Genomic DNA, 25,587 nt, shown 5'->3' with positions numbered 1-25,587 from the left:
TGCTTGAGAAACCTCACACTTCTGAAATAAATTTTCTGCAAGAAATAGTTCTGCAGTTGGATTTTCTGCCTTACTCATTCTTCAAAAATACAGTTTCTCTGCAAAATAAGCTTCTCCGTGCTTCAGCGTTTCTTGCAGATTTTCAATGACAATCTATGTCAATCATTAAGTATTGTACCTCATTATTCTTGACAAATGTATATTTTCTTTTATGTACACTGAGAGCATATGCACCAAAGACAAATTCCTTGTGTGTCCAATCACACTTGGCCAATAAAGAATTCTATTCTATTCTATTCTATTCTATTCTATTCTATTCTATTCTTTCCAACTAGCTTCTTAAGATTGTGATTTCTTTCTGTACTCTGTTACCCGTCTTTCCATTACTCTGAGTTTTTTGGCCACCCCACTTCCCTATAAAACCAACCAATTCTGAACCTAGAAAAGTCCATTTAGAATGCACATCATAGTCATCATTTTTAAAAATCCTTTGAAGTACCCCCCCTCTCCTTTCAAATTGAATGAAAACAATGGGGGGGGGGAGACTTGAAGTGAAACTTTCAGCATTTCATTATAGAGTTAGATAGGATGGAGGGAAAAGCTGGTTATTCTTTTTCTGTAGATTTTTGGACAATGACTGCAAGGCCTGTTTAATATAGATTTCAGAGTGAATTCCCCAGCCAATTTTTGCAATCAAGGCTACAACATATTTGCCACGGGGAAAAGATTTTCTAAAATACTGTGTTTCTCAGCTGGATGCTTCTGTAGCTCCTATAAACACTAGCTGAGCAATTTCATATGCTTCAACAAAAACTGAGCCAAAGTCATTTTGCTACCACCCAGTTTTCCCAATTTATTTATTTCCTTCTTCGGGGCTTTTTCTTAATTTACTCATCTCCGATAATAGCCATGGATTGCTGCTGGTCTCAATCACAAAACAGGTCCAATTCTACATGACTTTTCTGAGTTTGACGTGTTCAGCTAGGTGTGACCACCACCTATTACATTTTTAAAAGTTTTGCAGCTGGAGGGATTACTGATAATCTACTGATAGTCGCATAAACTCCTAGTGTAGCTGTAAAGAAGTGGTTGCTTTAGTGTTTTCGATGCATATGTACTACCTGAACACAAATCTAGCTGTTAGGTAATCAAAGCAGAACAAACGAATAAGAGCAGAGCTCTCCAATCTGGAAACTTCCAGTTGTTTTGGGAGTCTATCTATAACAATATGGGGAACAATGGCCAGCTCAAGAATTATGGGAGTTGAAGTCCACAAGGCATAAATTGGTCATCGTTCCCCACTCCAATCTACAAGATACGAGGTTGGAAAATACTTAGAAACATGGAAACCTAGAATATTGACGGCAGAAAAATACCTCATGCTCCATCTAGTCTGCCCTTATACTATTTCCTGTATTTTATCTTAGGATGGATATATGTTTATCCCAGGCATGTTACTGTGGATTTACCAACCACATCTGCTGGAAGTTTGTTCCAAGCATCTACTACTATTTCAGTAAAATAATATTTTCTCTCTTTACTTCTAATCTTTCCCCAGCTAACCTCAGATTGTGCCTCCTTGTTCTTGTGTTCACTTTCCTATTAAAAACACTTCCCTCCTGAATCTTATTTAACCCTTTAACATATTAAATGTTTCAATCATGTCCCCCATTTCCCTTCTGTCCTCCAGACTATACAGATTGAGTCCATTAAGTCTTTCCTGATAAGGATTCAACATAAGACAAGTCAGCAAAATTTTGAAATGATTTGTTCAATTTTGCATTTGTGTACAAGTCCACTTTATTTATTTATTATTTTATATGCTGCCTGACACCCAAGGGACTCTAGGCGGCTTACAACAGAAATCAACATCAAAAACAGTTTAAAGGACAATTTAAAAATCTGATTAATAAAATCATACGTACCTTTTGTGGCCAGATCCAAAAGATAAACCATTCAATCAATCATCCCAGGCCTGCTGGCAGAGCCAAGTCTTTAAGGCTTTCTTGAAGGCCATTAGGATGGGGGCAGTACGGATCTCTATAAAACATTTATAGTTTGTTTTATGTTTGGTATGAATGTGCTGTTTGGTTTTTTAAATAATGATAGGGTTTTATATGTTTTTAATATTAGATTTGTTCCACTGCTATATTGTTTTTATTACTGTTGTGAGCCGCCCCGAGTCTTTGGAGAGGGGCGGCATACAAATCTAATAAAAGAAGAAAAGAAAAAGAAAGGAGGTAGAGAGTTTCTGAGAGCTGGTGCCTCCACAGAGAAGGCCCTCCCCCATGCCCCTGCCAACCGATATGGCTTAGCTGATGGGACCCAGAGAAAGCCAACCTTGTGGGCTGTTATCGGTCACTGGGAGCTGTGTGATAGAAGGTGGTCCTGAAGATACTTGCTTAAATTTTTTTAAAAAGATAGTTAAATCACTAAATATTAAAAATGCCTGTTATTTTATATGAGGATTTCCAACAGCCTGATGAAAAATACTGAAATGTAGTTTTTAAAAAAACTACATTTAATTTAGTTTCAGGGATGTCATGGCAATTATGGACAACGTAAGTCCAATCCCTGATATGCAACAAATAAGAAGTCTTCAGCAGTAGGTGGGGTGGGAAAAAATGAAATAAATTTCCCATACAGAAATGTTTTATATTACATTTATAAACACACATGCTCCCCGCAGATACAGGGATTAATTTATGCTTCTTCTAGAGCCCTTAAACATTTTAAGAGCACAAAGCAACAAAGAAAAAATAATTTGCTTAAAAAGATGAGAAACACATGTGAGTGTTCCACAAGAACATAAAGAAGAAATAGGAAACACAAAAACAGATTTTAAGAAACCTTCCTTAAACTTATTATAAATCTGAATGAGAAATACCTTGTTTTCCCCAAAACAAGATACCCCCTGATAACAAGCCCAATTGGGCATTAGGGTGCATAGCAATAAGACCAAGTGCTTATTTCAGGGTTCAAAAAAATATAAGACAGGGTCTTATTTTTGGAAAACACGACATAAACTTCCATATTACTAAAATCCATGGTGATATTTATTGAAAGAAACACTTTTCACATTCAGTTTTGTATATTATTTGATTTTGATTACGAGTAATCAAGAAAATTCACTTTCCCTTGTTTATTCTTGTTTATTTATATTGTGTCTATTTCATGAATTATTGATTGCCAAGAAGTTGAAACAGGTGATCAGAAAAATAATTTGAATAACATGGATAAATAAATATTTTAAAACGGATAGATTTTCATCCAAAAATCTTCTAATGACATCTTTTTGGGTTCAAATAATACTTGATTAGAGATAATGCCAACACTTCCTTTTGCTTTCCATTTGGAGAAAAAAAAATGGAATCGGAGACTCTCTTCTTGAATAAATACACTATAAATCATGGGAAACAGAAACTGCAGTTCTTCAAACATTTGTTTTGTTCTTCTATTCACTCTGGCCAAGAGGTTTTCCTATCCAACATTGTTTGCCTAATTTCTTTTTCAAATAATGGGCAGACAGGAATTTGAATACATAATTTCACAACATAGGCAAATTTTTGGAGAACATATTCACTCTCATATAGGTTTCCTGTTTGTTTATAAATACCCCTAATACATGTTTTTTTAAGACACCTTTTACCAAGATCTCTGCTTTTCTCTTTGCATCTTTCTCCAATGTTGCTTTATTGAATTTCTGTAGCATATGTTTTGTTTAATGTAATTTTCCTTTCAAATATATTTTTATAACTTTCCCAAGCCTCAGTGTTTCTTAACAGAATATGGCAGATAGAAATGAAGTACAGCTATGGCTGCCATCTGTATTTTGGCTGGGTTTACTTTGGCAGATCATGGAAAAGGGATTGAAAAGCAATTCATTGTGGCTTTTTTTTGACATTCCTAGAGGGAAACACCAGTTTTCCAACTTAAATTAATTAACAGTGAATGATGCCATACTCTGTGTATGATAGTCATTTTACCATGAGGATTACAATTTAAAGAATAGAAGAGTGAGGCATCTAATTCTGTTATTCTACTATTATCATCTACTTACCTTACATATATCTTTATCATATTATAAAACTGAAACATTGTTAAATACTTTGGAAATCAGGATACTTTTCTATGATTTAAGCTGATTTGTCCCAATTGAAATCAAAAGACTAAACCGGATTAAATTTAAAGCAATTTGGCTCAACCAGTTTACTGATTAAGGATTATTTTATTAGGATTTGGAGATTTATATCTCTACCCCAAGCCCCTTCAATAATGCCATGGAGGTCCTATCCCAGTGTTTAGGGGCTGCTGGAGACTGGATGGGGAGAAACAGACTCCAATTTAATCCTTGCAAGATGTAGTGGCTGTGTGTATTTGGATTCCTGGGAAATAAGGATTTTCCATCTTTGGGTTCTGAATGGCACTGCCCCAGGCAGACCTGGTGTGTAATCTGGGAGTCTTTAAGAAATAGGTGTGACCAGGACACCCTTTGCACAAGTACAGATGGCACGCTAGTTACAATCTGGACTGGGAGACCCTGCTCAGAATAACTCATGCCCTTGGAATCTCCAGGTTAGACTATTTTAGCATATTCTACATGGGGCTGCCCTTAAAGACAATTCATCAACTTTAATTGATGCAGCCATAACTGGTGCCAGATATCGGATACCTTACTCTTGCATGAGCTGCACTGATTACCAGTGTGTTTCTGGATGCAATTCAAGGTTTTGGTGGTTACCTATAAAGCCCTCCATAGCTTGAGGCCATGAATTGCCTCTCCCACCCCAGAGTTTCTACCCTTCCAATTTGTCTATGGAGATTTTCAGTCATCCAGGTCATGGTTTGTTTGTTTGTTTGTTTGTTCATTTGTTTGTTTGTTCATTTGTTTGTTTGTTTGTTTGTTTGTTTGTTCATTCGTTCATTCAGTCATTTATTAGATTTCTATGCCGCCCTTCTCTAACATATTAGAAATATACATAAAACTGTATTCTAAAAAACCCCACAGTTAAAAACAAGTCCACATGTCATACATCCCACATTCATTCATTGGGCGGGGCAAGATTTCAAATTTCAATAGCTCCAAGCCTGCCAGCAGAGGTGGGTCTTCAAAGGCAGGGAGAGTGGGGGCAGTATGAATCTCTGGGGGGAGCTCATTCCAAAGGGCCAGGGTAGTCATAGAGAAGGCTCTTCCCCTAGCCCTTGCTAGATGACATTGATTGGCTGACAGGACCTGGAGAAGGCCGACTCTGTGGACCCTGACTGGCCACTGGGATGTATGAGGCAGAGAGATGGTAATCTGGTCCCATGCCACGTAGGGCTTTATAGATCATAACCAACACTCTGAATTGTGTTCAGAGACTAATCAGCAACCCGTGCAACATGTGGAGTGCTGTAGAGACATGGGCATATTTTGGAAGGTCCATGATTGCTTGTACGTCTGAGATCTTTCTGAGAATACTTGTGGCTATTATTTTTACAGTTAAAAAAAATGCAACATTATATTAATTAAAGCTATGTGAAAACGTACAGGGGTAGAATAGAACAAGAGACCGGGTAGAATAATTTGAAATGATTTTTCTCAGGTGAAAGTGGTTGACTGGTTTAATATATTTTTCTTTTAAGAACCTGAAATGGAGCACTAGCAGCATTGCTTTGCAACCGAATACACAGGTAATGGGATATAAATATAATAAATATAAATAAATATAATTCTGTAGGATTAACTGATTCAGATGGCAGAAGATATAATTTTATACAGTGGAAAAAGGGAGAGATAAAACATACAATCCACCTCTCATGCCTGAATTTTCAAATATTCTGAGTCTTAAGAGTAAGTAACAGAAAAATATTTGCAGTATTTTTTCATTAGAAAGAATATCAGAATTTTTCCCCATTGTGTTGATGTCATCTAATTCTGACCAAAAATCAACACTGGTAGTGTTTGAAGGTGAAAGTAGTTCTTCTAGGTTTTTTCCCCCCTGAAAAAAAGATTTCTGTTTTTCCAATTAATTCTCAAGAGCATTTAACATCTGTCAAGATGTTGGGTGATGTTAAGGTAAAGGTAAAGGTTCACCTTGTACATGTGTGCTAGTCATTCCTGACTCTAGAGGGTGGTGTTCATCTCCATTTCAAAGCCAAAGAGCCAGCGCTTCCAAAGACATCTCCGTGGTCATGTGGCTGGCACAACTAAACACCAAAGGCACATGGAACACTGTTACCTTCCCACCAAAGATGGTCCCTATTTTTCTACCTGCATTTTTTACATGCTTTCGAACTGCTAGTTTGGCAGAAGCTGGGACAAGTAACGGGAACTCACTCCATTACATTGCACTTGGGATTCAAACTGCCAAAATGCTGATCTTTCTGATCGACAAGCTCAGTATCTTAGACACTGAGCCACTGTGTCCCTACATGTATAAGGGTTAAAAAACAGCAATATATTGTATGCAGCTTAAAACAACAAGTAAAATGGACGCATTGGAGAATAAAGCTACACCAATATATAACAGATTGTCAAAACTCAATAACTGGTTCATGTCACAAGCTGACTTACAGCTTGCGGAAGGAGCCAGATTTTCAGGGTTTCCTTGTGTTGTGGTTAGCTCTGGCTCAGCTCCTGCCCCAAGGACTGTGGATGTGGGGGAGACATCCACATGCTGCAGGCCTGTTTTGCTCCCGCTGGAATCTGCTGATGAAGGTTCCTCTGACCAAGAAGACATGAGTGACAGGGAGGAGGAGAGTGTGGCAGACAGCTTCGAAGGAGATCAATTATCTAGCTCCTCCTTGGATTCGGAACAAGAGTTAATGATACAGCCACGCATGCGGAGAGCGATGCATAGGCAGCAACAACTGAGAGATTATTATCACAGAAAATGAGGCCACCTGTAGTTGGGTGGGGCTGTGGCAATTAGTGAGGCTGCTATAAAGAGTAGCCTGTGGGTTTGGCCATTGTGGAGGATTATCTGATCGTTGTGTTTCGTGCCTGCTTTGCTGACTTTGACCTTTGTGTACTGATTTTTCCCCGCTTTGAAACTAAACCAGAGCAAAGTGTGTTTCACTTTGTGAAAGAAGAAGGAGTGTGAATTGCCTCACAGCTGCAAGCTAAGTATCACAGAACTGATAAGGGACTTGTACAAATTACCACCCTCTTTGCTATAGAAAAAGAGGGCTCTTTGCTATAGAAAAAGAGGGCTCTTTGCTATAGAAAAAGAGGGCTCTTTGCTATAGAAAAAGAGGGCTCTTTGCTATAGAAAAAGAGGGCTTAGTTTTAGTGAATTTTCATTATAAAGAACATTGTTTTGAATTTTCAAATGTGTGTGTGTCTGAAATTTGTACTTGTGAATTTTTGGGAGGATTCTACCAGAGAGCCCGACAGAACACCTTGAAAGACAGCAAGGTTGCTCTTATGTGGATTGCAGGAGGGTAGCAACATAGAAGGCACTTGGAAATGTCAGTAGATTTTCTCTTGGTGTTTTAGCTTACTTGCTTGTTGGAAGTGAAATAGAATACTGTTGCTGTTGGCCTCATATATCCTCCCATTGCTCTAAAAGTGTATTCCTTTTTCCAAGACCAAGGATTACCTTACTAATTTTGGCTGATCCTTAATTAGTTCAGCTGATTGGATCAGGTTAGTTCTTAGACAGAACACTGTCAGCACATTCCAGTAGGACAAACTAGTTGGAAAGTCAACAAACTATCCTATCAGAAGGAAATACAAAATTGCATCAACGGTGTGCTGAAAAAAACAACGTGGAGGTATCAGTGAAATGTCAATGAAAGTTCAAGTTTGTCCTTTAAAAAGACAACAGATTGTTGTGCTGCTGGTTCTGATAGTGGATTTACAATTCATATTATTATTTTGGGTTGAATTATTTCTATGGTAAGTAATTTGCGTGCTCCAGCAAAGCTAGGTTGTTGAAAGACCTTGAAATGTAATAAAACAACACATAGTTCTTTGCCAGGTTAAAGTGTTGGCACAGTGTTAAACTGACTTCTTTTTAAGCAGGAACTGAAATGTAGTGAGAAAATGTGCATAACAGATGCTTCAATATATAAAGCCACTTACTTATTGGTAAATGACTAAGAGAATAAACTATGCAGCTAATATGGTGGAAAATGTCCGTATTTCATGGTTCCATTTTTCATGGTTTCTATTTCTTCTGTTTGAAAACCTTCCTAAGGAATTCTCTACTACTTATAATTGTAAAACAAATTATTGAAACAATTTTGTTAATTATTATGAACCTCTGAGAGTTTTATCAATTTATTGCAGATTTGCGGAGATACAGAGATGGATAGATAAGTAGTAGCGGCTAATACACAGATTAGATTGTGAATACCTAGAAACATAGAAACATAGAAGTCTGACGGCTGAAAAAGACCTCATGGTCCATCTAGTTTGTCCTTATACTATTTTCTGTATTTTATCTTAGGTTGGATATATGAATATCCCAGGCATGTTTAAATTCAGTTACTGTGGATTTATCTACCACATCTGCTGGAAGTTTGTTCTAAGGATCTACTACTCTTTCAATAAAATAATATTTTCTCATGTTGCTTTTGATCTTTCCCCCAACTAACTTCAGATTGTGTCCCCTTGTTCTTGTGTTCACTTTCCTATTAAAAACACTTCCCTCCTGGACCTTATTTAACTCTTTAACATATTTAAATGTTTCAATCATGTCCCCCCTTTTCCTTCTGTCCTCCAGACTATACAGATTGAGTTCATTAAGTCTTTCCTGATACGTTTTATGCTTAAGACCTTCCACCATTCTTGTAGCCCGTCTTTGGACCCGTTCAATTTTGTCAATATCTTTTTGTAGGTGAGGTCTCCAGAACTGAACACAGTATTCCAAATGTGGTCTCACCAGCACTCTATATAGCGGGATCATAATCTCCCTCTTCCTGCTTGTTATACCTCTAGCTATGCAGCCAAGCATTCTACTTGCTTTCCCGACCGCCTGACTGCACTGTTCACCCATTTTGAGACTGTCAGAAATCACTACCCCTAAATCCCTTTCTTCTGTTTATTAACCTGTTTATTATAAACAGGTTTATTTATTTCTTCTGTTTATTAACCTGTTTATTATAAGACATAACCTGAAATATTTGATAGCGTCCAGCTCTTTAATCAGGGTTTCAGTGAAGAAAGATCAGCATATTATAAGAAACAGAAATAATCTGATACACAATTTAATATATCTTAAAGAGCAAATAAAACCATAAAAGAAAAAAAAGGATGGAAGAAAGGAAGGGAGGGAGGGAGGGAGGAAGGAAGGAAGGAAGGAGGAATGAAGGAAGGAAGGAAGGAAGGATATCAATGGACTTGAAAATGTAACTTGCTTAATAACGGTCCCTTGTTCCGGCTCTGTGAACCCAATCTTGGGTACTGGTGATGAGTGTAACTCTGGCCCTGGACTCAGGTTGCTGCTGCTCAATGCCAGGTCGGTGGTAAATAAAGCTCTCCTCATCCGGGACCTGATCCTGGATGAGGAGGCCGACCTGGCTTGTATTACTGAAACCTGGCTGGGCCCGGAGGGAGGTGTTCCTCTCTCTGAAATTTGCCCAGCCGGGTTTCAGATATGGCATCAACCTCGACCCCAGGGAAGGGGGGGAGGAGTGGCTATTGTTGCCAGGGAGAGCCTTTGCCTGCGTAGACTCATTGCTCCGGAAATTGCAGGTTGCGAGTCTCTCTTGATGAGGTTGGACTTAGGGGTTCAGGTGGGCTTATTTCTCACGTACCTGCCTCCCAGCTGCGTGTCAAAAGCCCTGCCTGTGCTACTCGAGGAAGTAGCCGGGTTGGCGGTGGAGTTCCCCGGACTTATTGTCCTGGGGGACTTCAATCTGCCGTCACTCGGCGAAACCTCTGGGTTGGCACAGGAGTTCATGGCCACCATGACAGCCATGGACCTGACTCAAGTAGTTCAGGGTCCGACTCACGAGGGAGGACACGCACCTGACATGGTATTCCTTTCTGAGCAATTGAGTAATGGTCTGAGACTAAGGGGCTTAGATGCGTTGCCTTTGTCATGGTCAGACCATTTCCTACTACGGCTTGACTTCCTGGCTCCAATCCTTCCCCGCAGGGAGGCGGAACCAATTAAGATGTTCCGCCCCAGACGCCTGATGGACCCTGAGGGCTTTCAGACGGCGCTTGGGGTTATACCAGAGGCACTTGTCCACAGTTCGGCAGAGTCTCTTGCGGAGGCCTGGAACAAGGCCGCAGCGGAGGCTCTTGACCGGATTGCGCCTTTGCGACCTCTCCGAGGCGCTAGACCCCGTAGAGCTCCATGGTTCAACGAGGAGCTCCGGGAGTTGAAACGCCAGAAGAGACGTCTAGAGAAGCGATGGAGGAAGAGTAGGTCTGAATCCGACCGAACACTTGTAAGAGCTTTTATTAAGACTTACAAAGTGGCGCTCAAGGCGGCAAGATGCGCGTACCATGCCGCCTTGATTGCATCAGCGGAATCCCGCCCGGCCGCTCTGTTTAGGGTGACCCGCTCCCTTCTTAATCAGGGGGGAGTTGGGGAGCCCTTACAGAGTAGTGCCGAGGACTTTAACACGTTTTTCGCTGATAAAGTCGCTCGGATCCGAGCCGACCTCGACTCCAATTGTAAAACAGAGTCGACTGACAACGAGTCAGTCGAGGTGACTGGGGCACGTACTTGTCCACCTGTCTGGGAAGAGTTTGATCTGGTGACACCTGATGAAGTGGACAAGGCCATTGGAGCTGTGAGTTCTGCCACCTGTTTACTGGATCCGTGTCCCTCCTGGTTGGTTTCGGCCAGCAGGGAGGTGACACGGAGCTGGGCCCAGGAGATTACCAACGCTTCCTTGGGGAGGGGAGTTTTTCCATCACTCTATAAAGAAGCGCTTGTGCGCCCCCTCCTCAAGAAGCCCTCCCTGGACCCAGCCGTACTTAACAACTATCGTCCAGTCTCCAACCTTCCCTTTATGGGGAAGGTTGTCGAGAAGGTGGTGGCACTCCAGCTCCAGCGGTCCTTGGAAGAAGCCGATTATCTAGGTCCCCGGCAGTCGGGTTTCAGGCCCGGTTACAGCACGGAAACCGCTTTGGTCGCGTTGATGGATGATCTCTGGCGGGCCCGGGACAGGGGTTTATCCTCTGTCCTGGTGCTCCTTGACCTCTCAGCGGCTTTCGATACCATCGACCATGGTATCCTTCTGCACCGGCTGGAGGGGCTGGGGGTGGGAGGCACTGTTCTTCAGTGGTTCTCCTCCTACCTCTCTGGCCGGTCGCAGTCGGTGTTAGTGGGGGGCCAGAGGTCGACTCCTAGGTTTCTCCCTTGTGGGGTGCCTCAAGGGTCGGTCCTCTCCCCCCTGCTATTCAACATCTACATGAAACCGCTGGGCGAGATCATCCAAGGACATGGGGTGAGGTATCATCAATATGCGGATGATACCCAGCTTTACATCTCCACCCCATGCCCAGTCAACGAAGCGGTGGAAGTGATGTGCCGGTGCCTGGAGGCTGTTGGGGCCTGGATGGGTGTCAACAGACTCAAGCTCAACCCGGATAAGACGGAGTGGCTGTGGGTTCTGCCTCCCAAGGACAATCCCATCTGTCCGTCCATCACCCTGGGGGGGGAATTGTTGACCCCCTCAGAGAGGGTCCGCAACTTGGGCGTCCTCCTCGATCCACAGCTCACATTAGAACAACATCTTTCAGCTGTGGCGAGGGGGGCGTTTGCCCAGGTTCGCCTGGTGCACCAGTTGCGGCCCTATCTGGACCGGGACTCATTGCTCACAGTCACTCATGCCCTCATCACCTCGAGGTTCGACTACTGTAATGCTCTCTACATGGGGCTACCTTTGAAAAGTGTTCGGAAACTTCAGATCGTGCAAAATGCAGCTGCGAGAGCAGTCATGGGCCTACCTAGGTATGCCCATGTTTCACCATCACTCCGCAGTCTGCATTGGCTGCCGATCAATTTCCGGTCACAATTCAAAGTGTTGGTTATGACCTTTAAAGCCCTTCATGGCATTGGACCAGAATATCTCCGAGACCGCCTCCTGCCGCACGAATCCCAGCGACCGATTAGGTCCCACAGAGTGGGCCTTCTCCGGGTCCCGTCAACTAAACAATGTCGGTTGGCGGGCCCCAGGGGAAGAGCCTTCTCTGTGGCGGCCCCGGCCCTCTGGAACCAACTCCCCCCGGAGATTAGAACTGCCCCTACTCTTCCTGCCTTCCGTAAACTCCTTAAAACCCACCTTTGCCGTCAGGCATGGGGGAACTGAAACATCTCCCCCTGGGCACGTTTAATTTATGCATGGTATGTCTGTGTGTATGACTGTTAGTATATGGGTTTTTTAAATATTTAAATATTTTAAATTTGTCTGATTGCTTATGATTTGTTTTTACATGTTGTGAGCCGCCCCGAGTCTTCGGAGAGGGGCGGCATACAAATCTAAGTAATAAATAAAATAAATAATAAACATACCCCAATTATTTGGCCTAATTATTGGAGACCATTACATGTGAGTTAATTCAATTACAAGCACATGAAGGTTGGAGATTATGATCTTTGTTAATGTTAAATGAAGTCACTTTGCTAACTTTGTTTAAGATAGTAACATTATAACTGCATTCCTAGTTAATTCCAGGCAATCTCCATGAACACAACCAATCCTTTCTAGCAATATGTGACATTGCACAATTGTCCAGGCAGCTTTTTTCAAGGCAAAATTTCAAGATTCAAGATACTGTCTGCTTTGTAGCAGAATTTGTGCTAGCATAAATGTGACCTATGCTGAACCCTTCATTGTCTCAGTGTAGGAACTCAAGTCCTTTTTAGGCGGGTAGGCTGAAATCCATGATTTTATTTAACATTTCATTTAGCATAATATCTATAGCTAAAATTGTGATGCCAACTGAAGCTGCCCTAGGAACAGATTTGTCAGTAGTGGTATTTGCAGGAAGTACAATAGTGAGGGAATGAACAACATCAGCAACCTACAATATTGTGTTGCAAGCATCACACTTTTTCTATGTGTGTCATGATGACACATGCTTGCTCCAAAGAGTTTGTTATTCTCCAATGCATCATTCTAATAAAAGCAGCAAGTTTCAATGGACACATAGAACAGAGAATAATAGAGTTGGACAGGATTTTGGAGATCTTCTAGTCCAACCCCTTGCTTGAGCAGGAGGCCCTCTACCATTTTAGACAATTGGTTGTCCACTCTCTTTTTGAAAGCCTCCAATGATAGACCACCCATAACCTCTGATGGCAACCCATTCCATTGGTTGATTGGTCTCAGTGTTAAGAAATTTCTCTTTAGTTCTAAGCTGCTTCTCTCCTTGGTTAGTTTCCAACCATTGTTTCTTCCTTTTTCAGTTGTTGTATTTGTAATTGGTATTTGTAATTTGTAATTGTAAAAATTTGGAAACTGCTGTTTCTCAATTGTTGTATTTCAGTTATATTGAACAGTTATATTGTTTCCAGACAAACCCTGGAAAATAAAATTATAACCTGAATGTACACATCAAAGATGTTCTTATAAACAAACATCAGCTAAAGTTATTTGAAGATGGAATCCCCTGGAGAATTGCATGTCGTTCAGTTTCCAACCTTCCAAATTCAGTATTAGCTTAGAAAAAGAGTGGATGTTTTAGAATTTAAGATTCCAACAAAGCTCCAACTCCAATCTCAGTTACAATATTTTATGCTTCCATAGTTTTAACAAAAGTGGAAGGAACTGTAAGTGACAAATATGTAGCAAGAGGGAAATTATAAAAGTTGTGGTGGCATGGTGGTTAGAATACAGAATGCTCCTAGCACACCCATTTTTTGCTCCTCCCAGACTTCAGAGCCTTTCTAAGAGCCTGGGGAGGGCAAAAATTGCCTTCCCCATTTTTGGGAAACTCTTCCTGGGGGCTCTCCAGAGGAGGTTTGGGGAGTTTTTTTGCTCTCCCCAAGCTCCAGAGCCTTTCTAGGAGCCTGGGGAGGGCAAAAACAGCCTTCCCAACACCCAGAGGCCCTCCGGAAGCCAGAAATGTCCCATTTCTATTTGGGAATGCCTGAAAATCAGCCAGACCTGAGCTTGTGTGCCCACCAATATGGCTCTCACACATGCCATAGTTTTGCCATCATGGCCCTATACCAGTGATAGCGAACCTATGGTACAGGTGCCCTAACTCATCTCCAACCTGCATGTGTGTGCTGGTCAGCTGATTTTTGGCTCACACAGAGACTCTGGGAGGGCATTTTTGGCTTCCAGAAAGCCCTGGGGGATGGGGGAGGGTGGTACACCCTCCAGGGAAACATTTGGCGCCTGGGGAGGTTGAAAGATGGCCCCACTGGGCCCCACTGGGCCCACCAGAAGTTGGAAAACAGGCTGTTTCCGCTCTCCAGAGGGCCTCCTGGGTCAGTGGAAGCTATTAAATTATGGGTGTGAGCACCTACGCATGCGTGATACCATGTACACATACTCTTTTGGCACTGCCCTATACCATTCCGGATAAGTGACTGTCAACCAAATCAACTAAATTATGCTTGTGAATTGAACAACAACATTTGTTGATTATGCATGTGCCAACTTACGGTACTTAAATATTTGTTGTTAAATGATATCATGATTTTTTTGTTAATCAACAATGATTATAAACTGCTTGCTCATAAATTCCCATGCTTTACTTCAGTCAGGCAATAGTATAGACACCATGAAGCTCATTATGTAACCATTTGGAGCAAGAGGCAAAAATGTGTTTTCACTCTATTGTCATAAATTAGGAGTTTGGGACCACAAAAACGATAAAACTTGGATATTTGAATTGTCGAATCATGAAGGATTTTAATAATGGCTCTCAACAATAAATGAACCTCAAGGCTCTTTGATAACCATGGTTTCCTCTCCAAATCACTGATAATTTTGCAAGATCACCAATGTGAGAAATTTTCTCTGTTCTCCAAAGATCCCATGAAACACCAGACTAAAATATTACAAGATCTTGTCATTCATTTGACAGGTCTCTGAGATTTGGCTATTCTATAAACTTCTGTATTTTTTTAAAAACCCATTTGCCAATGTTTTTAACTTAATTTCTTGTGGCTGCTATTATTTGATCTTCTGATGACAATTTCTCCAACACCTATATGGGTCTATGATGTCAATCTTTGATTTATAGAAACAAATACAGATGTTTAAGCCTAAATATATATTTTTATCTATTAATGTCTTCACTTTAGCCAAGTGCTGAAAGTTTCATTTTTCCATTACATCTATATTCCCAGTGCATCAAAGCATGCAACTAAAGGCTAAGTGTAAAAATAAATAGAAAAATGGTGGCAAGCCAAGTAGTGTATATAAAAAAAGTGATCTTTCCTTAATAAGCCTCCTTGCTTAAATAAGACATAGTTGTAATACTTGAATCTGAATTTTGTCTGCCTTTTTGTCCTTTCTCTCTGTGTCTGCATGGTTGCTTACTTATCTTCTAATCCTGTGTAGCTGCCTCCTGTCTGGGGGTGATCTTTTCATGATCCAAAATAATTAGCAGTTGAAACAAGAATAGAAGGGAAAGGGAGGCTTGGGGCAAAACCGAGAGCCACATGCTTTGAAGTCAGATTGAACAAGATCTCCATAGTCCATATTCAAGTAAAGATTCTATTAAGTTTTTCTTAGGTATTCAAATCAGAATGCATTGTGGTGGTGGTGAATTTCCCCCCAGATTATATAACACTCTCTGTATAACATTAGGTTTGGATGAATCTATCAAATTGGACTTTGCTTAGCTCCTCATTTTTTCCAACCTTGAATTAATTTCTCTTGGCATAAAATTCTGGATACATTTTTAAGGAATGTCTCGTCTCCTATGTGATTTGTGAGTAATTCTTGGTCTAATTTCCTAAAGTTGTGCACAAAAAAGATATAGAATAACACTTTCAAAAAATATATATAAGATGAATAAGACAAAAAGAAAACTAGGAGGCAAATTCATTTGAAAAGCAGTCTCGGTGTTTTATGTACCACAATAATGTAGGGCAGTTATACAGTAACAATCAGAGAGCTGCCAAAATCAAAGCATGGCGGTAGTAGATTTCCAATAAAGAACAATAAGGATATATAAGTGCCTTCTCATTCAAAATGTTGTGTCTGTGTTTCAATATTGGGAAAATATGGTTTCTTATCTAAGACAGAACTACCAGATGTTGACGTCTAATAAATAAAGGAACTGAAATCATTTTTCCTATTGAGTGTTCCCTTACTCTCCAGCTCTGGTCTTAATCAGATAGCACACTTAGGAAAAGCATGAGAATACAACATAAATTTGCTGAATAGTTCTATACATACTAAACCTCCATAAACGTATATGTAATACAGGCCACTTTGTTAAACTATACTGATCCACAGCAAAATGATATTCATGTTCTCTTCTTACAATTATAGGAAGAAGACATCCAGGCAATGTTTCTTTGAATCAAACTACTTCTGGCAGAGTGTCAAAGGGTGTTTTATATATATAACAATAATCTATTAAAATTACATATCTCTAATTGCATCTCTCCATAGAATATGTATAGATGAAGACTTACTTCCCCAGGTTCATGATGTGATGATATTCACAATTATAAACAATAATCTATGTGATTAGACTTGAAATCTTATCTTTCTGATAAACATAATCTATTAATGTCAGTGGATGCTGGAAAGTTCTGATTTTTCCACTTTGGAAACTTCTAGCATTCTATGAAAAAGAATAAATACAGAAACACAGATACGTTCTAAAGGAGCAAATTATGACAAAGATGAATATAGAATGGAAATAAATAATGAATAGCAGATAAAATTACATTCAATTTCAGATGGATAGAATATGGCATGTTTGATAAAATCCTAGTAGCATTAAAATGGAAATCTAAAAGACTGGAAGTGATTGAAAAGAATGGTGTATCATCAGTTGTAACAATTGGTAATGTCTGAAATAAAAAAGCATCTTTGGTAAATTATTAATCTTGATTACAGAAATTCTACCCGATAGTGATAAAATGCAATTTATCCCATTAAATCCAGTTTAACGTCCCTTCAAAGAGGGACATAGTTATTTTGAAACATATTTGTATTTAACAACAAAACCCCTAAGTATTTCACCTTTTTCTCAACCCTAAAACCTGATTGTTTTATTCAATATATCACTATGCTATGAAGACGTATTTTTGAATGATTGATTGATTGAGCATTGTTGTTTTCTACTTATTTATTTTGACACCTGCCAAAGCCCCAAACTCATTCAGTTTCCTCATCAAGTATTCTACATTATTTTTGGGTCCTGTAAAAATCTAACCAGATCATCAGTGAAGGGCCTCAATTTATAAATTTCTTTCTTAATATTTATACCACTTATTTTCTCATCTTGTCTAATATTTTTATTCTTTTTTCTCTTTTTCTCTTATCTTTCCTCACTTCTCTTTCCCCTTTGCCCCCAATTGCTTTTATATTTACTTTGTATTTTATAAATAATACTTTATAACTCAATGAAAATGTTAAACAATCAAAAAGAACAGTGTATCAATTCTGCCCTCTAAACAAGGATAGATAAGGTCAACTGATGCTCTATGTGCAAGTTAACAATAATGACCATCATTCCAACCATTGCTTGACTTAGGATGCAATAAATCCTGAAAACTAAAGTTGAATATGACACAGCAGAGAGCTATGGGAAAGAAGAATGTTGGGTCTCCACTTCCCTTGATATCTTAAGATTACTTTGCTTCATGGTTAACTGTGTCTGTGAAAAGTCAATCACAGCATAAGCATCACAAGAACATGAGCTAGTTTATCATGAAGCTTACACATTTTAATTCTCAGTCCTGTAAACTTTATGACATCTAGCAAAGACGCTAAGATGGATTAAGGAACCTAATAAAAAACAAAATCACAGAAATACATCAAACTGACCATCAACTGCAGAGTATGTATTGTTTCAAATGGAAAAGCCAAAGTTAGGACAACCAAATGAACAAAGATCAGAAACAGGGCCATAACTCTGATTTCTAAAGGCAGTAATTTTCAGGAGGACATGGTAGTTTCTGTTTTATGTAATCCCTCTAGGAAAGGCATCAAATCAAGGAGGAATTTGCACTATATAGGTCTATAGTGTAGGTCTATTGTTGCTATCATACTTTGGACACTTTATGCTCTCTAAAAGAAGGCTTTAGTGCTGGGAAATGTGGAAAGAAAGAGAAGAAGATGACTAGCAACAAAGTGGATAGACTAAGTTACATGGTAAATAGTAGATGGCCGAAAGATCTGAAAGACTAGATGGAGGAAGATCTATCTACAGAGTTATTAACAGTTGACAATCACCTGATGTCATCTAATCATCAATAGTGGGTCAGATTTTTCCAGCCCAACTATGGGAGCCTTTTTGATTTGGCTCTACTTTAAGGGAGTTGGCCTTGACTCAAAATGATGCAGGGCAATTGGACTATTTCTTTGGTTTCCATTTATTTGGAAACGAGAAATTGCATTCCTTACTCCGCTGCATCAATATACAAAGAGACATTATTCTTAACACAATGTAGGGTCCTCTGGTTTAGTTTGGGGAAAATAATTTTAAAAGAGCATTGTCTGCATCCAGCAAATAATCAGATAACTTTCCTGCTGCACACATTCTTCATATATATGAAAGTCTATAGAGATTCATGTATATGGATTTTTATGTTATAATTTATTTGGTCCCTGAAGAAAGCTATTCCAAGATCTACCGCCAAGGAAATCTGTCATGCAAAGGCTTGAAATTATACTCTGAGCTACTTGTCCATAAAGGGGATGAGAAGTCATTTCATCAAGGCGCAGTAAATACAATCTTACAGTTAACTCCATGACATGCTGCCTGCAGCTCTTGGGCCAAGCAAGTCTCAATCTCTTCTACCCTAAAATCCCCAATTAGCAATCTTCCCTGCATTTATGAAAAGGTGTGGCATCCAGGAGAATACTGTATGTTCCAGAAAAAAATTGGAGTAAATGGCCACCCAGATCCTCAGTTACAATCTCATTAATCAGACCTGATTAGTCCCCCCAGACCCTGCAAGAAAATGCATTTATTCCACTTTACATGATCAAATTTCATTGTTACAAAAAAGATAAGCGAAGAAAAATGGTTATTGGCTTAGACAGACGCAGGGTGGTTTGCTGATGGGTTTGTTACCAGCAAAGAAGTTACATTTTTCTCCTCATGCAATCTTCTACACAAAATTATTTATATTTATTTTGCTTTAAAAATGTGCACACCATCCTTCAAAGTAACATTTTCCCAGGCAGTTTAGAACACATGTAATTCACAATAATTACCACACACATTTTGAGTAATATCTCAGATAGGCAATAAAATAAAGATAATCATTAAAATATGCAATGAAGTAGACAAAAACAGCAGCCAGAGAATTTAAAATGCTGCAATGAAGCACATAAATTCAACATTAACAAGTTAATATGTCTTGGAAGAGCAATATTATCTTTGGCACCTCAAAGTCAATAAAGTTGATGCCTATTTTAATCCCCTCTTCAGGTATTCCGAATTGTGTCTTTGAATAAGTGTACAGGTACCTGGAAAAAAAACCCCTATAACATATCTAAATAACGTTACAAACTTATGCAATGGGGAAATCATAGTGATAGGGACAACTATTAAGTGGAAGAGGAATAAATGATTATTTTTCAGATTGTTCCATCAAATTTCAGAAGCTTTAAACTGAATTCAGATTCAAAGCAATAAGATGGTCAAAAATTATGTACTTGTACAAGATCTGACAAAATAACCTGAACAAGCTGGTGAGATTTGGAGGATCTTTTCCTTGTCTTGAAGCTCTGCACCATAATGAACATAAGATAGATGACAAACCCTGGAATAAAAGCTTCCCTCAATATAATTTTATAAAAGGGGTTATGCCAGCTGGTGTGGAATTGTGTCTAAGAGACCTAAAGGTTGTGGGTGAAAAACATTTTAAGCCACAATTTCCTTTCCTTTCTTTAAAAAAATAGTTGATTTTGCTATTTTTTTTAATAAAACTAGAAAATGGTTATCATTTATCTAATAGTTACAATAGAAAAGCAGAAAGCAAAACTAAACAATGACATGCTTGATTGTTTACACAGTTCTATTGAAAATGTATACCAGTTATAGAGGCTGCATCAGTAACACTACTGGGGAATGTTTGGGATTTTCCAATGTATAATTTGAAAAAATGCTTAAAAATACACAAACACAGAGAACTCTTTAATTGATAGTTGATCCAGTTGTGGAAAACAACTTTGCTATTTTGCAACATTGAAATGATGTTGAAAATTCCTCTATGAAATTGAGTAGTGTGGGCTTAGCCAATTTGTGGAAAATACAGGCTAATAGAATTGGAAGAGACTTTATAGTTTATCTAGTCCAACCTCTTCTCAAACAAGAGACCCTATACCATTTCTGACATCTGACATTTCTGCCTAATGAATATGGAACTTCAATGAGTTTACATTCAGAGATTAGTCCTCTGCATTGGAACAGTTGATGCTTTCTAAAAATTATGAAACTGGGAACCTTTTCATATTGGATAGAATGAGCACATGTTTCTACCCATCTACTTGACTATATATTCATATGAATCTATTCACAGGATTAGATACACCGCAAACTCAATACCGTAAAGATACCGTAATTGTAGCAATACCGTAATTGTAGCAAGCGTTTTTTATAAGGAATATCCTTCTGGGTTTAGTTTCAAGTGGGGAAAAAGACACTGGATTCATGAAAGTTTATTTATTTATTTATTTATTTATTGGATTTGTATGCCGCCCCTCTCTGTAGACTCCGTAGACCCCTCATAGAAAGTTGCTTAGAAAGAAGATTTAATGGTGGATAGGAGCACATAGCATGAGTTCCTGAACATAAAAGGGGGGTCACATGCTTCCAGATGTTAGGTGAAAAGAAAAGGACAGTGCTGGGAGTTCCTGAGATTTTATAACCTCTGTTGGGCCCCACTTTAGAATTTCCTGTTCCTGTATAAGAAATGCACTCTGATTGGTGGTCAGACTCCAACTCTGAAGGCTGTGTTTTTGAGTTCAGGTTTGGCTGATCTTTGCTGGGTGATGGTGTAATTAAAGGGCTCTGGGTAATCCCTAATATGGCTCTGTCTGAAGGAGGTAGATCTTTGTTATGTAGGATAGACTGGTCCACACACTGGCGGGTGAGCTGGGCAATTTCCTGATGGCACATTGACAAAAGTGGGGACTACTAAGAGTAAGTCTTTTTCTGTCTAAAATAGTACAGAGATATTCTATTTTTAATATTTCCTAGGATATTTTATTTTTCTAGGAGAGGGAGTGATGCTAACTTCCTACACATGTATGCACAAAGCATGCACTTCTGAACCTGAAGAGAAGATGAGAGAAGATAAGCCAGTGATCAGCAGAAGTAGCTTGCAATAAAAGGAGCCAGGCTAGCGCAGTGGGTAGAGTGCAGTACTGCAGGCCACTAAAGCTGACTGTAGATCTGTAGGTCAGCAGTTCAAATCTCATCACCAGCTCAAAGTTGACTCAGCTTTCCATCCTTCCGAGTTGGGTAAAATGAGGACCCGGATTATGATGGCTCTGTTAAAAAGTGCTATTGCTAACATGCTGTTACGCCCTTTGTTAAAAAGGGCACTATAAATAAAAGTTGTTTATTATTATTATTATTATTATTATTATTATTATTATTATAAGTAGATTTCACTGCTGAGCTATTGTTCATAGAATTTTTTTTTAATTTGAAGACTGAAGAAGCTTCTTGGATGAAAAGTAAAATGTCCACAGGAAAAAATAACAAAGAAGTCCAGTTGCCTCTTGAAAAAACATCTTTGAGATAACTATGACCTCAATGATTGAGAATATCTATAGATATCTTGTAGAGGTTACTACCAGATATGGCATCATGAAACTGGCTACATGATACTGTGATGTTGATAAAAAGAAAGTAATACCAGTGGCAGAAAAATCATAGCCTAATTCAGACCATGAGTTGGTAGTATTAGTTGTACACTCTACCGACAACCCAATGTGTTGTTGAGATTCATGTGTTCTACATATGTGAAGTGTTCTATCTGATCATGAATCTCATTATGGAGTTTTGATATTGCATTGGTTCTCAACCTTTCTAATGCCGCGATCCCTTAATACAGTTCCCCATGTTGTGGTGACCCCCAACCATAAGTCTAGTACCAATTCTCCAAAAAGAGCTTTAAGCTGATGGGCAGGAAGGTCAGAGGGACATCTTCACTGTAAATACCTGATGGGCTGGATTGTAATAATATGTTCCAAGGCGCCAGAACAGAAGCTTTAGTTCCTAACACCATGAGAAATTTGTCTTTTCCTATGGTCTTAGGCGAGCCCTGTGAAATGGTCATTCGACCCCCAAAGGGATCCCGATCCCCAGGTGGAGAACCACTGTGATATGTGATATGGTTACTGTCTCTCAGCCCAATGAGTTATAGAGGTTGTTCTAAGGGATAAAATTGGGAGATACTTTGTTTTGGGCTCCAAATCTAGATATATAGAGAATAAATAAATGAAGGTATGAGACTATCCACATTCATAGTTTGGAGATTGATTGATTGGTTTGTTTGTTTGTTTGATTGATTTCTATGCTGCCCTTCTCCTGAGACTCAAGGTGGCTTACAGCAAAAATTAATGCAAACATGTCAGAAATCTAATTAAAATACAATCTTAAAAACCCAATACTTAAAATAAATCACATCCATCTCATTGTGTATCATACATTCATCACAGTTTTAATATAAGGACCAGGGGAGACAGTGTTATACAGCCATCACAATGTTAATATAACATTTTAGAAGCTGAAGTTATAGTATATTGTCACAGCAATGGTGGGATAATGCTGCTTATTGATGGGGTGCGAAACTTAGTATTTCTTGCTCCTAATCCTGTGCAATGCAGGAGGCACTTGGTTGCAAGTGGAATTAGGGGGTCTGTCATTGTAGATTTAAGCATCTCTCCTATTTAAAAAGACACATACAAAATAGCATGCAAGAAGAAACTGCTGTTTCCAAAACTTAAAGTATATCTGTCCTATTTATGCAAGTCAATAAAGTTCAAGTTATCAATGTCTCCATATTTGAAATCTTAAGATCAATGGAGGGGAAAAAAAATCATAATTTGCAAATTCCCACATCAACTATTCAAACACTTTTTCAGTCTAGCAACGTCCAAAGATATTACCTTGCAATGACTTTCCCCCCCTAAGAATTGTTTCAACTGCATACATCTCTGATATAGCAAAGTTTCTGTGCTTTAAGTAAGAGAAACAGCCTTACTGCACTGGCAATCTCACCCTGTCTTCCTTCATTTCTCCATTCCTTCCCCAATTTAGCATTTGTGAAAAGAGTCACGCAGTCTCCTAGCCCTTCTAGGAGAGCAATAGATATTTTCCATGTGCAGCGGTCTGTATGTTAATGTTTACTGGGGAGGGATTACAACCAGCTTGGTCCCTCTAAATACATTTTAATAGTTCAGTCTCCAAGTAGGAAGTCTATTAAGGTGGACTGTCGGACTTGTTCAGCTTAGGCAGACGGTCTCAGTCCTCTTGTGTACAGGAGGAGCTAAGCAGGCGTACATGTTTGAGGGGCATGTTTCGAGCCAGCCTGTAAGACGATCCCTGTTTGCCAAATGCAACAGGCATCCCCCGGCACACTCACACACACATTCCTGTCAAGTCATCTTGTGAAAGGCTGCCAGCTTCCAACTTGGCTTGAATGTACAACCTTAATAAAACACGCTGAGGTCTCCGACAAAATAGCAGTTCAGCGGCGGCTAGAGTAGAAGAAAGACTCGGAGGCTATGCCTGGGCAGCTGAGTCCAGGAGACTGCATGCTGAAGTATAACAGAGAGGAAACGATAAATCTCCGCTACTATGCAATAAATTGCTCCTGCTTTAGCTAAGGAAGCATTGAGATTTAGATATAATCTTCTTTTTTAAAAAACAAAACAAAAGAGAAAAGCTCACTATTATTTTCTGAAGCTTCTTCCCTTTTCCTTATCTTTTTATCCCCTAAAGAAATCCTTAAAGGCAAAGCAAACATTTAAAATAGAGAGGGAGGGAGGAAAGGAAGGTAAAGGAGAGGAGAGGAGGTTTGGATCAAGGTATCAAGGGCAGGACAGAAGAGGGCTAGTAACATGACCGTTTTATTTTGGTTTGTGTGCCTCGCTTCTCTTCTGAAGCACATCAACTGCTCTAGTCCACGCCGGGCTCCAGAGGCCAATGGACGGAGGTATAATCGGATTCAGCATGGACAGTGCACCTACACCTTTATACTTCCTGAACAGGATGGGAATTGTCGTGAAAGTTCTTCTGAGCAATACAACACCAATGCCCTGCAAAGGGATGCCCCTCACATCGAGGCAGATTTCTCCTCCCAGAAACTGCAGCGGCTGGAGCATGTCATGGAGAATTACACTCAGTGGCTACAAAAGGTAAGTTCTTCCATTCGGAGCTGCTCAAACACCTGTATTGATTCCTGCATGACGTATGTACCCTCCTGATGGACATGTTACATTCGCTGCCTTCATCAACTGGGAACACCATGAAAATTGGTTTGGTGAGAATTAGTGGCAGCAAAAGTTTGATGTCAGATGATGGCTCGTTGCTTTCAAACTGATTTAAAGAAATTCAGGGATGTTTAGCTGAGATAACTAATGATTAAATGGCCAGGGGGATAGCTTGATGTGCTGACTGTTAACTTAAGTAACTTAGCAGATACATTCTACAAAGTGTTTTAGGAATGATTTCCATGTTATTTGAAATACCTCTGGTATGTTTTGTCTGTAGGCTTTTTGTGTGTGTGTTTTTTTTTAAGTTACTTGCATTGGACAGCAAACTTCAAAGGTTAGTAGAAAGCATCATTGGAGCAACCTTTGACACTGTGCTAACTCAGAAATGAATGGTTTTAAGTCAAATTAACTGTTTAGTGCATTGTAGCACAGAGATAAACGGTTGGACTCCTCTTATAATTTTTGGATTCATTCAAGCAAAAACTTGCTGCATGTTAGCAATGTTAGATGGATGCTTCAGTGGAAATGCTTGGCTGAAAGGAAGCACTGTGCCTATCTGCCTAGAACTATGGTGAAATTAGGAGCATTAAAAAAAACTCAGGAGAACTGATAATTAATTCTAATTTTAAGAGCTGCTCATATTTTAAATTGGACTTGTGGTTCATCCATCCTACCTGGTTTGCAATCACTTTGGCAGTTCTAAGAAACTAAATGAACATTAAGAGACTTCTTCTGTGTTGTGAATTTCACACACTCTTCATTAGAGGTGCATGATGTCTTCACTGAAACTGGAAATGAATGTTTAAAAAAAAAATAAGCCTGTGCGACACTATATGTTCAGGATGCATTCACAGAAATGGGTTCCAAAAGAGTGTTTATAGGACCTACTCCTAGAGAATAGCACATAGAATTTCATTCTTAGAAGGCAAACTTGTAACTATTTACTTAATACGCTAGTGTTGGAAGTAGGTTGGAAGTCATCCAGTCCAGCCCACTGCTCATAGGAGGACCTCCCTGAAAGAAAGCTCTCTAGCTCTA

At 39.4% G+C, this 25,587-nt stretch overlaps 1 protein-coding gene across 1 annotated transcript in view; it reads left to right on the top strand.

Annotated features, from left to right (window-relative positions):
* Positions 1 to 24,066: 24,066 nt before the first annotated feature.
* ANGPT1 (angiopoietin 1) overlaps positions 24,067 to 25,587 on the top strand; it is a 185,700-nt gene continuing 184,179 nt past the window's right edge. Inside the window, exon 1 of the mRNA XM_070748213.1 lies at positions 24,067 to 24,471. Coding sequence (XP_070604314.1) covers positions 24,175 to 24,471 — 297 coding nt within the window. The 5' untranslated portion in view covers positions 24,067 to 24,174. The remainder of the gene's footprint in view (positions 24,472 to 25,587) is intronic.

Source organism: Erythrolamprus reginae, chromosome 3 (assembly GCF_031021105.1).
Source record: "Erythrolamprus reginae isolate rEryReg1 chromosome 3, rEryReg1.hap1, whole genome shotgun sequence".
In the NCBI taxonomy this organism is placed as follows: Eukaryota; Metazoa; Chordata; class Lepidosauria; order Squamata; family Dipsadidae; genus Erythrolamprus; species Erythrolamprus reginae.
This window is presented reverse-complemented; position numbering and strand designations above follow the sequence as displayed.